At 39.1% G+C, this 14089-nt stretch overlaps 1 protein-coding gene across 4 annotated transcripts in view; it reads right to left on the bottom strand.

Annotated features, from left to right (window-relative positions):
* Nucleotides 1–1615: 1615 nt before the first annotated feature.
* Nucleotides 1616–14089, bottom strand: part of pex14 (peroxisomal biogenesis factor 14) — a 61641-nt gene continuing 49167 nt past the window's right edge. For 3 of the 4 annotated variants that reach the window (XM_028012432.1, XM_028012442.1, XM_028012450.1), the window contains 2 exons: nucleotides 7639–7730; nucleotides 4420–4870 (listed from right to left, as the gene is read on the bottom strand). In XM_028012432.1, the coding sequence (XP_027868233.1) occupies nucleotides 4420–4870; nucleotides 7639–7730 (543 nt within the window). Of the gene's footprint in view, nucleotides 4871–7638; nucleotides 7731–14089 lie in introns of all 4 variants that reach the window. The other variant, XM_028012426.1, reaches the window with a different exon arrangement.

Genomic DNA, 14089 nt, shown 5'->3' with positions numbered 1-14089 from the left:
ATACTTCACTTTCAGATTTAAATTAATCAAATGATCTACAGTTACAGTTTTATTTAAGTTGCTAAAATGCACTTGTAATCCTTCCTAAGCCCATTCATGTTATAGAGTTCAGTCTCAGAAAGCTAAGAATAGCTACTGATGAAAAATTCGGCATTTTCGACTGATGACTTCACTCCTTGTACAATGATTGGACTAATAGTGACAGTAATAATATCAGTCGAAAATATTATGTAGAAAATGTAGACATTTTCATGTCTGCATTTTGTTTTGATGTTCACTTTTGTTTCACTTATATTTTAAGTATGATCGTGCTATACTTAAAAATATACTTAAAATACAAGTAAGTTAAAAATAAATTTTCTTCGTATATTAGTATCTCCACAAGAGTTAGTTGTAAAAAAAAAAGACATCCGATTTCCACAATGCATACCCAAACTATTCTTTCTGTCTTACAGGGAATATAAAAAACTGGCCAGTTTGTTGGATCCTGACCTTTACTTAAAGCATATTGCAGGACACCTCCTCGAGCTATCTGCAAGTTTAGAATCCAGTTCAGAAAGAAGAAATATCCTCATTTAGAATGATGTGAAAACATAAAAACTGGGACAGGATTACCAATTGAGCTCCAAGATTTGTTCTGGCTGGAGCAGAGAAGTTGTCTAAGGTGCAGAGGGAGCCACCATTGTCCTCTAACTGCTCCTCCTGCCGCTGCTAAGGGCTAACAACTCCTGCATTGATCCAAGGAGACACTCAGGCCTCTAACCTGCTGAGTGCTCAGTTCCAGTGAACAATGGAGTTCAGAGCGTGTCAATACACCATCCTATTGAGTGCTCTCCGTTTAGCAGCAAGATTGATGAGGTTAAGGCTCCCTGCTGGGGAGTCAAATGGTGTCAAAACCAAGGTGTTGCATTGGACAAACAGGCCCTCTCTCTACCACCACCACGCTGAGCGGCTGGCACGAGGAATCAAATTTAAATGCACACTGGGTTCACGACAAGGTATGCAAACTGTGGTGGCTGTTGTTTGGACTCTTCAAAATGCAGATGAGAATATGAGGCTAGGATAGATGATGCTTTGCAGACAGGAATGCACTGCAAATCCCCCAAGACACTAAATGATGTACAAGTGGATTTATTACAGTAGGTCCCTATAAATCTAAGGTTGGCCTGAACTCCAGGGAGAGGTTAATGGATTACAAAGGGATGTGCTATCGAACCTTAGAGAAGTTTATACACCTCATCAATATGTGAAATGCTATTGATCATCCAAACTTTGATAAATTAAATTCATACACTTGATAATGCATGGCAAATACCTTTCATTTTGATCTGGCCACAGAAAATTGGTTTATAGTAAAAGTTACAAAGTCACGAGTCCAAATAGTCCAAATAGAGATTTTTTCCCATACATGATGCTAGTCTTGATCCATAAAAATGGTTTGTGTGGTTGCTGTGTTTCCATTGCCTAATTATAAAGAAAAATTTATGGTGGCACAGCACTCATTATACAAAGTTTCTTCAAAGAGTCACTATAAACACTGATGTCTGTGGCCAGGAAGGTTCTCCTTAGGCGGCCTGTGTTACAATGGTGTAAGAAAGCATCTTACTGACGACACTTGGATTTTCACTTTATGGAGCTTATTTGTACCATTATCTCAAACGGTGTTTGACATCTTTTTCTTTTCACCCAAAATCTAAAGTTGTTTTGTTAATCAAATTTGACTGATTTGGACCAAATATGATTTGGCATAACTTTAAATAAACGAAATCATAACTGCAAATTCAATTCAAATGTTGAACCTTAAATGGTTAAACGTAGCTTTACTCAGCTTCCCAACAGAAAAATAACAATAATAAAAAAATAGAAATTTAAACAACATTTTTGAACATGGTATTTGAATAACAGGAAGTAGGAGGCATGTACTGTTGATCAACCTACAGGAATAAACAAAGGTTCAAACACTTGATCTCACAGCGCTTCACTTAGTCACTTCTGCCAAGAAAGCTGAGAAAATGGTGGAAGTCCCTGCTTGTCATGGTTTCAGACCACTCAGCAGAGGATGATTCAAGGTTTTACAGTCAACACATACATACAGTATCTCAGGCTGGTGTTCTCATCTGTAGCTGAAGTTGCAGGGTTTTTTATTTTGTAAAAGACATACAATACAGCACCCTGCAAATGTATAAACAGCCCTAGAACTTTCCCACACTTCGATGTTGCACCAAGTAGTGCAACATTTATCAGTTTTTTTTCCAAATCAAAAGCTGAAAGGCATGACATACATGATATAATTAGTCATTCTTACCAATAACCCAAATTAAAATTCAGTCCACCTGGGTGGAGTTTGTCAAAAAGGACCAATTTTTTTTGACGCAGATGAAACCATAATAGAACGTTTTAGCCTACACGCAAAACAATGTGTGAAGGAAAACCATTGTTGGAAATCACCTTGAAAAAAAAAAAAAACACCTCCTCACAGTAAAACATGGTGGAGGAAGGATCATACTGTGGGGATGTTTTTCTGCAGCAGGTTCATCAGAACTGAAGATAAATACTGGTCAGTTAAGGAAGAAAATGACTGTGGCTCTATCACCTACATCCTAAAATTTCAATAGCGTTTGTGGTTGTAATGTGACAAAAACAGTTTCGGGGTGTGAATACTTATTCAAAGCTTCATATGAATATAATAAAAACTATGACTTTATCAAAACCATATTACAAATTTTAAAGAATGTCAATTCATTTCAAATATTCTGCATTTTCAGTTTAAAACTAGCCACAATTTCTAGGCCTGCTCTAGTAAAAGGAATAACGTTCACTGTACATTGTTTCAGTTTTAAAATAACTAAGTCACTCTTCTTGTGGTGAACCAGATTTATTACAGTTGGTGACGACTTTTATACAATGTTCAGGACTTCCCCTCAAAAAAATGAAATGCATTAACAGAACACAGTAAACCTATTTGATGCTTAATTAACCCAACAAAGTGTAATCTGTGCCATTTTCTTTACATCAAGGAAAGCCGTGTGATGGAGACAAAAAGGCTGGCATCCCTTCTTCTCAGTCATGGACTCTTCTTGTTAGCTTGAGACACAGTGAGTAATTCAATAAGTCAAGTATTCATTTATTACTTTCCTTTTCAATCACGGGGCATTTTTTTTAACTTCCCCAACCACCTCCACACCGAGAGAGAGATAGAGAGAGAGAGAGATTAAAGAAAGTAATACCAGTTCTGCAACTTCCATCTGTGGCAGCGCTTTTGTCTTACTGCAGCTTAATTACAAAATATTGTTGCCGTTTTCTGTAAAGATTACTCACTGTGGGAGGCCCTACCTAATTTGGACCGGAGGGTTTGTCACAGAAAATGATAAGATGCAACTGGGCTTCCAGTATTAGATTTCCGCTTTTAGCCTCCTTGACATTTCAAGCTGCATGAACTAATACATCTGTTATTTGTTGATCATTTGATTATTAACATACTTCACAAACCAAATCAGCTGCCCTGCTGGAGACGCAGATATAGCTCTGCAGACTGTCTGGGTTCTTTTTCTCGCGCACAAACAAACACTCTCGCGCAAAGATGCAGGATTCTGCCCTCGGTGAAAAAGGAAAGCTAGTGAAAGAAAGAGAGAGAGAAAGAAAGAAAGAAAGGAGAAAAACATTTATCTTCTCTCTCCCCTCCCCTCCTTCTCTGAGCATATGAGCACTCTGACACCGGCATGGAACAAAGCCCGTCATCACATTCTAATCTCAAATTTCAGGGCTTTTATTTCACCCAAATGCCACCCTGCTGGCCTTGTGAATTATTGACAGACTGACACCAATGCAAAAGGACACATAAAAGAGGCTAAAAGCATCGGCCCTGGAAGAGCTTGTCCTCTCCTGTTGCCATCAGCAAGGAGAGCGACTCGAAAAATGCTTCGCAGGAAACTCACCGTAACTTTGAGACCGATGCAACATCTGCTTTCTGACTAACGGATGTGCAGCTTTAGTCTGAATCCGTATGGTCACGGTGACGCTGAGGCAGAGCTGCTAATTAGCTGATCAAATCATTTAAATTAAAAGTAAGAAGTCACATAAGCTTAGTATTAAACAGGCGCTTTAAGAGTTGTTGTGATTTTACCATCACTTCTATTATTTCTTTTCTCGGAGAGACTTCACTATGCGAGGCTCAGCGTGATCAAAAGTAAACTGTGGGAAGCCTTTCAGTCACCAGCCACACTAATATCTGTCAGCTGTGGATTCTCTCAACACCCACACCTACTCCCTATTCTGATCAACATTAAAATGTAACAAAGGGGAAGTGGAAACGGAAGGGGAAGGTGGACAGAAATCACATAGTGTCGGCGGGGAGGTTCGTAGAGAAACAAGCCGAGATGACAAGTGAGCGATTTTTTTTTTGTGCTTTCTGCTCTTCGGCTAATCAACCTCGCTCTCGTTGCTGGCCCCCTCGGGCCGCCTCAGTTTGTCCACCTGTTCGTTAATCTGTCCGTCTCCGCCTCTTCGATCCTCCGTCTGTATGCTCAAAGCTTCCTCCTCTTCCTCCTCTACGTGGCTGACATCATCCTCTTCGTCTTCCTCCTTCTTCTCCTCCTCACCCTGCACCTCCATGCGCACCTGGTCTAGCGGCGGAATCGTGTGGGCGTCACCGTTCATACTGTGGGCTCCATCTGGGCCCCCCAGCACTTCCTGGGGGCTCTGGTGTCCATCTTTGACTGGGGAGGAGTTGGCGGACTCGTTGCTGACGGGGGAGATGTCGCTGCTGCTGTTGGTGTGGTTAACAGACGGCGAGCCGACTGCTGACGGCGACTTCAGGGGAATCTGCCACGAGGGGATCTTTGGAATGGCAGGAGTGGAAGGAAACTGTCTCCTGTGGGATTAAAAACAGGAACAGAGTTACCCTTAAAGACACCTTCATCAAAAAAACTTGGTTTTTATTTGAGTATCAACCAAAGGTGGGTGACGGCAACCACAAAACCCTTCCACCTTCCAAACACAATTACTACCCCTTGAATTTTGTCACATTTTTCCAGGTTGCAACCACAAATTTCAATGCATCTTATTGGGATTTTATCTGACAGATCAACTCCCTTAAGTGGATGGAAAACAACACATGGGTTTCAAAAATATTCAATGAGAGGCATGCATTTGTATTCTTCGCTCTCCTTTACTCTGATGTCTCACAATAAAAAAAACTTATAGCACCATTTAGAGCAGTCATTGAAGAAGCAGAGATATGGTCCATGGAAGGTGGGAAAATCTGCTGACAGGAGAGGCGTTAGTCATGCACTCTACAAATCTGGCCATCACAAGAGTGGCCAGAAGAAAATCTTCAAGTATTTTTAAAATATAAAAGTGATAGAAAGGTTCATTTTAGTAGTTTTTCTGTGTATTGTCATGCAAATCTACATAGACATCCCACAAAAGATTGAAGTTTGCAGAATATGGATTAGTTCAAGGGGCTGAATACTTTTGCAAGGAACTTTACATTTTAACACGCAAATCTTAAGTACTTTTCATAATTATGATGGAGTATTTTCCCGCTGTAATAGCCAGATGTTCACCACACCTGGTAAAGTGCATTTGTCTCTAATTACACAGAATGCAGTTTTTAAGATCAAAAAGACGCTGCAGTTTGGAGACTATTTGGATCGGCAGAACAAAAAGGTAACAAGTTTTAGAGACAGATGGCAAGTCTTTATTTTATGATTCAAGTCTTTGCAAAGAAAATTACAGCAAGAGTTTGGACGAAGTCAGGAAAGCAAATGACAAAAGGATTATTACTGATTAAAATTTAGGAGAGGAGGGGAACAAAACATGCTCAACCAGACAGTTCTGAAGCAATTTATGTCCTTGCTGGTTTTTCTGATGTACTCTCTAACTTCAAGGCCTCATTACAGACGGGGATACATAACCATGCATGCTAATCGACCCAACTGAGCTGGACTATGTCTGATTAAGAGCAAAAACACAGGAAAGCTAAAGAGAATACAGAACTTTTTTTTATCACAATGGTAAGATCACATTAAAGTCAATTATAAGTGTGCTGTTTTTTTTTTTTTTTTACTACAAGAAACTAAACTTAACTGTTAATTGTTCTAGGTTGATGTTGGTAATTTTCTTTCCTGCATTAGACACTTTAACACTGAGATCAGTCAACTGAATGCTGCAGTATGCGTAAAGTAAAAAAACAAAACAAAACAATGTAATCAACTGAGAGACGTTGCGTTCCTAAGGTTTATGTATTTGTGGAAAACCTTCAGAGCATTATCAGAAATGCATCACTGCATAATGGCATTTGCCTGATGGCGCTTCTGTTCTTGGAATTTCTTTCTGAAATTTAAACTCAGCCCTGCAGCGAAAACACACATATGTTGACTTTAAAACCTGTTCCAGACACGCATCACTTTTTGCTGATTTGGAGGCAACTTGGCGTTAAGTATGTACAGTGAATGTCAAGGTTGGTCTGAATTCAATCACTTACGTTTATTATTTTATTCAGTCTTCTGATCTCACAGTGAAATTAATTTCTCAAGGATATTTTTTTAAAATCTCTTTTTTAATCTCTGTTGTTCTAGATGCTATCTTGTAGGCCTTTTTGACAATCGACACACATCTGCCTTACTAGAATGGATTTATGGTGAGCTCCCTTGTGTTATCTATTTTGAGGAGTAGATAATAGGAATGTGAGAAGTTAAGAAAAAGGATTTATACGTACAGAGAAAGGTTAAAAAGAAAAAGACAAAATATCCAGTGAGTGGCAGCTGTGTGGATAAAAATGCCTTGTTGCTGTTGGAGCAAAGGAGAAATGGCACTGTTTGGAGATAACAGAAGGCATCAGTAGCTCAAATATTTGTTACCACCAATGTATGAGCCTTACCATCTTACCAGCCTTACCCAGGTTGATAAATAAGAACATACCAACTAGGGGTATCAGCCAAAAGATGAGTGTTGGATTGTATCAACCTGCAATAAAATCTACACAGTGATAGAAGCACTCCGCTCAAGAATTTCGCACCAGCATTTCTATCTAGAAGCCCACTAGTATCCCAGAAACAGACCCAGCGGTATATAATAAACATGTCAGTTGTTCTCATAGCTATTATTGTTGACCATAGTTCTCTATTTGAGTAATATCACTTGATCAAGCCTTTTACAACATTCCACACTACAAAATAAGTAAAAAAAAAAAAAAAAGTACGTATGATTCGTGTTGATCTCAAGTCAATATCGGCATCGGCCAATACTTATAACTGCATTATCGGTATTGTATCGGTAGTAAAAATGTATCGGGAGACTCCTGATTTCAACTGTTGAACTTGAGTTACCACGTCAGCAGAAGCCTGAAGCTAATGCTCAGAGTTTTGACAATTACTTGTTAAAAATACAGAACCACAATCTATAGTTCTCCTTTACGTTTTAAATTCTTAGGAAAATGCAGTGATATTTTTATACAGAAATCACAAACTACAATGTTACACTTGATCAAGCGCATGGTCATTGGCACACAGTTCAAATGGACTACATTACAGAAATCAAAAAGGCCACAAGCAATGTGTCCTTATCCTTCCAACACAAAAATACACACACACACCTGAAGGGCGTTTTATGTGACAGCGGTCTGGATAACTTTGTTACCTGCTGAGCAGTAAGCCCTTCAAAGAGGCAATCTCAGCCTTTAGCTCTCCAACTGTTTGGTTGTCCAGGATGCGGTTGGTTGAGGATGATGTCTGTAGGAAAAGCCCCAGAGAGACACACACACACAACTGTCAGTGACACAGAATCACACACATGTACTGGTCAGGTCACATGTACGGTCACGGCACAAAGTCCCTACATTGCAGGCCCCTTTAACAGTTCAACCACATGAAATATTTAAACCTTATTTAGTGAAACGACGGGGTAAGTAAACAAATATGGCGAATGCAAATGCTAAACGCCACACGTTTTCCTGTAGTCAAGCCATGAGTCACCATAACAACTTAGCAACAACCTGTTGGTGGAGGTGACAGGCAGGAGGGCAAACATAGCCACTTCAACCACCTTACTGAAGTCAGGAAGTCCTGTGAGAGCGAATCGCCTGTTTTTACATAATTTTCCATACTGCGCAGAAAAGATTAGGTCAGTGTGCAGTGTTTTGGATAATGACAATCGGGGGAACAATGGGCACATTCATGAAGACATGCCAAAGGACAACAGTGTGTTTTGTTCTTTTTCTCTTTTATCAAAGGGTTGAGTTGTCACGCACAGACAAATACATTGGTGTAGTTTGAAATGCTACAGGGTATTATGGAAAGGTATTTGAATGGCAAATTACTGTTGAAAATCTGATGGTGAATTTTCGTTTTTTTGCGAAGGAAAGACTTGTAGCTTATTGCAAAAAGAAGCAACAAAATGAAAGTTTTTACAAAAGCCTGAGGAGAAAAGTGATTTTTTAAAAACAAATTTACAATGAGCAGCTCTAAAACATGCCAGATTACTGATTGATAATTATGTCAGATACAGAATGAAATAAAGGTGAGACCTGTTTTTGAGGCGTCTTATACAGTCTGTCACAAGACTGCTTGATTTGAAAATGTTGCAGAGTTTCTTAGAATATCAAAAGTATTCATTCACTCTAAAGGGAATTGGGGGTTTAGAGTTCAATGAATAGTCAAAATCAATGTCTCTAATGTTAACTTAAGACTTAACTTTGAGGAACACGAAAGGCAAAACTTGGATGCTCTTAAGTGCATCACACGGACACTCTGTGGTTTACGTGTGCTGTGTCCATCTCCCTCTACAGCAGGGTTGCCCAAAGTCGGTCCTCGAGGGTTGGCATCCTGCATGTTTTAGTTCTCTCCCTGGTTTAACACACCTGGATCAAATGATGGCTTGTTAGAAGGCCTAAGAAGAACACTGACATGCTGAAAAGGTATTGGTACTACCGGGCCCTCGGGGACCAACTTTGGGCACCCCTACTCTACAGTAAAAGAAAAATGTCTTGAAAAGGAACCATCATATGCGAGCTACAATGACCTTAAATTATATATTTTCAAACATAACAAACATGAAAAAGAAAAAGAGAAAAGAATGGCATATATGTCATTGTCAGCCAGAAGAGCAAAGAGCAAGTGACATAAACATTCTCCCACACCTGGAAAAGGCAAAGTTAATTAGAAAGTTCAATAAAACCTCAACTCTGAAGGTGTTGCAACCACTGAGAGCTCTTGAGAATCAGGGGTTTTGCTGTATGGAGCGCTTCGGATATAGCATCCCATATTTCATTGAAACAGCAATCCCCACACATGACAACACCACCACAAAAGCAAATTGAAGGCTAAATGTAGATAGGATAGCTCTAACATGACATGGACATGGACAGCTACTGCCACAGAATATTATGTGACCATAACTGTGGATTTCCTAATGTGCGGCATATGGCTTGTAGATTGTACCAATTGAGAACAGTGGACATAATGCATTAGTCATAGATTTATAATCATAATCTTGCCCTTTAGGTCCCCAAAAAGTATTACGCATATGGACTTTTGCTGGGAATACTAACTACATCTCGTTGCTTGTACTTGTGACAGTGCAATGACAATAAAGTTGAATTCTATTCTATTCTATTCTATTATGTGCTAATCATGCTAATCGCTGAAATAAGAGGAGTTTAAAATGTCCTTTCAACATTTAATTTGCTTTGAAATAACAGTAAAATATGCATAACTGCAAAGCTGCGTATCACTGACTGCTCTCTGTCTCACACAGTGTGACATCACTTATGGTTCTAATATAAGTAATTACTGATCAAGTTGGGATTGATAAAAGTTGGGTATCATTTTTAGACACCTTTTAGCCACAACCCAGAGGATTTTACTGTATTTGTAGATTTTCTGTGATGCATGGAACCACATCTCTGTGTCTTTGCTCTCATTTCAAATATCATTGTTTTTTTTTTTACATTTTATTAGTTTAATGTTTATTGTATTTAAAAATAAACACATTTGTGTCTTTTGTTAAAGAAAAAAACAAATAAGCTAAAAATCCTTATCAGCAAGTCAAAGTTTCAAAATCTGATTAATGCATCTCTATGTTGTACATATTTCCCAAAAGCGTTCTCAGCAGTCAAACAATTATTCCAATACAACTATTCAAAAACAGATGATCATTCAATTAGCTGATTGCAGTGAGATGGTTTTATCAGGCAAAACATTTGTGAAACCATGAAATGCATAACTGCTTTTTGTTGGCACTCTCAAAAAAAAGGACAAACACATACAGGAGCCAGTCGACAGGCCAACGAGACCAGGAGGGATTAGGAGTAGACGAGGGAAAAAGTGGGATAAAAGAAAAGTAAAAGCTGTAATTAAGACTCTCCTGACTCACTAGAGGAAGCTTGTTAGGAAGCGTGGACCCCCTATCGAGGGGAGAGGGATAACTTGGACTCTTTCGCTTGTAATTAAATCTAAGAGAAATTAATTGAATCACATCTGAAAGGGATCAGACTCATTTACGGCGGATGGAGGGAGGCGGAGGAGGAGAAGTGAAGACGAACGATATGACTTTTCCTCTTTTTTAGGGGGGCTCTTATCGGCTCCTAAACCTCTCCGATAAGGAGCTGTGTTTCTAGAGGTGGTGCATTGGAGGCCTGCTAAAGACACTCTTATTACAGCCGTCACCTCATTAGAACCATCTTAATCCCTCGCCTCCCCACGGCACCCGTATAATAAGGCTCAATTCTGCTTCTCCCTCATTTTTTTTCTTCAAAAAAAATTAATAGCTTTAAAAGGCAGAGGAAAAGAAAAGTGGCCAAGGCACAGAATCACTTTAGGGTTTCTAAAAAGAAATAAAATATGACCATTCATATATGTTTATGCCACCCAGCATAGGAAAAGAAGGCTTTCAAGTAGACATATTAACCACCATCTACATTTATAATGTGCATTATCTACAGAGCAGCACCATATAATATCTCACATCAAGGCTTGTCACACAACACTAACTCTGACATATGTCTTATTAAGTCTGAAGAAACCTAATTAAATGTTGGGCCAAGACTGGATTTCAGCTCTGAGATACATTATGTCAGCATGGATACACACACATTGTGTTAGGATCATGTGCTAAGTGCACTAGGTGCTTGGCTAAAGGATGAGAGTTGGGGTATCGGTGACTGCAGAAGATTGACGAACGTTGACTTTAAAAGGCCCACCTCAAGTGTCGACAAGTATCCACTTTAGTGTGAAATTTGTGATGTTTAAACAACCGCGGATCAAAACGTTTCAGCCGCTGCAGTTACTAAGGAGATTATAAAGCACCTCTTATGAGAGGCTTCTGAGGAAATTCACTGCTAAAATTTGTTTACTCATAATTACTTATGATTTTATTGAAAATGTAAATTCATTATTGGGCATTTATATGTCATAAGTGAGCAATTTATTTTTCCTGGAGTTTTTCTTTAATACATTTATTTGATGATTTTTTTTTTCTGTATATTAGTTTTCAACTTGTGAAACTTAAATGTTGCATTTTTTCCACTGTCACCACATTTGTTCAAAATTCAGTACTGCTATAGAGTCACTGTTGTGATGCCTTTTTTAATCACCTGGGATTAAATGATCAACTAGATCTACTGTGATGGATTATCATTTCAAATTAATAAATGAATGTAACTGGATTATAATCTGACTATAAGATTGGGTTGATTTGAACTGTATTTGGACAAAATAGGACTCCATGTAATCAGATGAATTGGACCGGTTTGTCTGATAAAATGGTTTAATTGCCTTGTCGTGAATTGTTATGCTGAAATGTTACACTTCCTTATTCCTGATTAAATGTAATAAATTTACACTAAATTTGCTTAGTTTTCTAAACGTCTGGCTAAAACAGATACAAACTATGAACTCTTTCATTTCAAACAGCAAAGAAACTATCAAAAATATTTAAAAAACTAATTTAAGTCTGTCTTTTCTCTCTTTTCCTGGGACTTTTACAAAAGGTTACAGCTACAGGGTGGCGAACATAAACTCTTATGCACCTTATAAAAAGCATCATGCATGAACAAATAATTGCAAAACAAATGAGCCAACCTCCCACCCCTCCAAAAACAAAGAAAACCCACATACTATCAGAGAGCTGCAGCCCATTAAATCATCAACCACCAACGTGCGGCCAGGCTGTGTGTTTTTACTGAGTAAATACTGTTCACAGCAAGACTCCCCCCGTACTGGTTTAAAAGCCTTGTAACTAATATGTCTCGGGTGGGTGCCTGGGTGTGAGAGGGGTCGGTCTCTTTCTGCTGGTTAACTAAGTGCTTCGGGGGGGGGAGAAAAAAAAGGGAAAAAGAAGAAAAATATATTTTATGAGCATGGAGAGAAGAAAATAGCAGCAACTCCAGCAGCATCCAAGGATGGCAGCACATCTGGCTAAATGAAGATAAATGCCTTTGGACTATTAGCAGCAAGATAAGATCTTTAACAAGCCTTGTTTAAGAGAGTCTGAAGGCAAATTAATTCACAGTTGTTCCGCTGGCAGACAGTATGTTTTTGTGTAACACATGTATATTTATGATGGAATTAGTTTCATATGGAGTTCCCCAGAGGAGTGTTTTTGAGTAGAAACACTGGTACAGTGCAATTGATTTCGCTCTATTTATGCTCTTTCCCACTGGCACTTCATCTTCTGTAAGCAAGGAGGCGTTTTCTAATCTTCTGTGTAGTATCCACTAATAAAGAGAACGATCAGTGAGTTGAGACAGCAGGGCAAACACAGTTAGCACGCAGATTTGTAATGATAATGGGGTAGAAATGGACTTGGCTGTGTAACATCGGAGATGGATCTTCCTAAGGCAAATCTATCTGCAACACTTGTGTGGTGTGCAGAGATGGAGAGATTTGTTCTAGTGCCTGGTAAGAGATGTGTAAAAGATCTTGGAATTAATTCATCTTTCGCAGGAGTAATATGTCCTGTGATGGACTGGGGACTTGTGTCCAGGTTGTTGTCCCATGCCCAGTGATTGCTGGAGGTGGAAACAATTGTTGAAACCCCTGTTGCAACCACTTTGCACAGTTTCCTTTTGCCAGTAGAGATCCAGAGTGATTGAAAGAATATCAGGGAACGACCACGATGTGATAGAAAAACCCTTTTTTCCAGGCATGCTGCCTAACATCTAGTGGTTGTGTCGTTAGTGCATAATGATTATCATGGAGATTTTGTTTAATTTTTCTATTGTCCTGCTCTGTTAACTATAATGGTGGCAGCATAAATGGGTCATCATTGTTTAGTTCAGTGGCCAGTAGCTGAAAGAAATGGGCCTGGGTGCCACATAATTTTTATATACCAATGAACAAAAAAGTTAATGATTATTACCTACAAACTATGATGAACAAAATAAGTATTAAAAAAATAGTTCAGTTAAGTCATCTTTAAAAGAGGTTGGAATAATATACTCAAAGTTAGATTTTTCAAATGTTTTAGGGTGAGAATATGCTGCTTCAGTACAAGATACATTCAAGCTTTTCGCACATATGTACCAGAGGTGACATGTATGTGTTTTTTAGCATCTGTACAGCAGCATGCCCTCACAGAATCCTAAGTGAGAACACAGCTCGGTCTGGAAATGTGCTGCATCAGCCTGTGTTCTCCGGGTGAGCGTATGCGCGGACATGAGTCCTTCTGTCTAAACTCACGTCCGTAATGACGTCCCCCGCTTTGGGGACAGTGGACCCACACCGCAAGCGAGCGGTTTCAAGCTATGAGAAATGTTTACTTAGCAGCTGAGGAAACAGAAGTCTCCATGTGTTTTGGGTTAAAGGCACATTTCCGCGTTGAGAGGTATAATTGCTAAGCGTGGCGCACTTTAAGCAGCACAGTGGAGCGAAACCCTGAAAGCCACAAACGGTGAATGATAAGTAGCTCCCCAGCTCCAACATGTGTTTCTCATCAAACATCGCGGACCTGAAAACAATTTCCCAATTTCCCTCATGGCCTGAGACAACAGAGGGCCTCGTGCCGACTCACAAGGAAAATTTAAGATCAACACTATGACTATAAAGCAGGGTTTATGATTTGTTTAATGGGTGTTTTGATGGGAAATATACTT

Source organism: Xiphophorus couchianus, chromosome 1, assembly GCF_001444195.1.
Source record: "Xiphophorus couchianus chromosome 1, X_couchianus-1.0, whole genome shotgun sequence".
Classification (NCBI taxonomy): domain Eukaryota; kingdom Metazoa; phylum Chordata; class Actinopteri; order Cyprinodontiformes; family Poeciliidae; genus Xiphophorus; species Xiphophorus couchianus.
The sequence above is the reverse complement of the archived record's forward strand: the minus strand, read 5'-3'. Positions and strand labels throughout refer to the sequence as shown.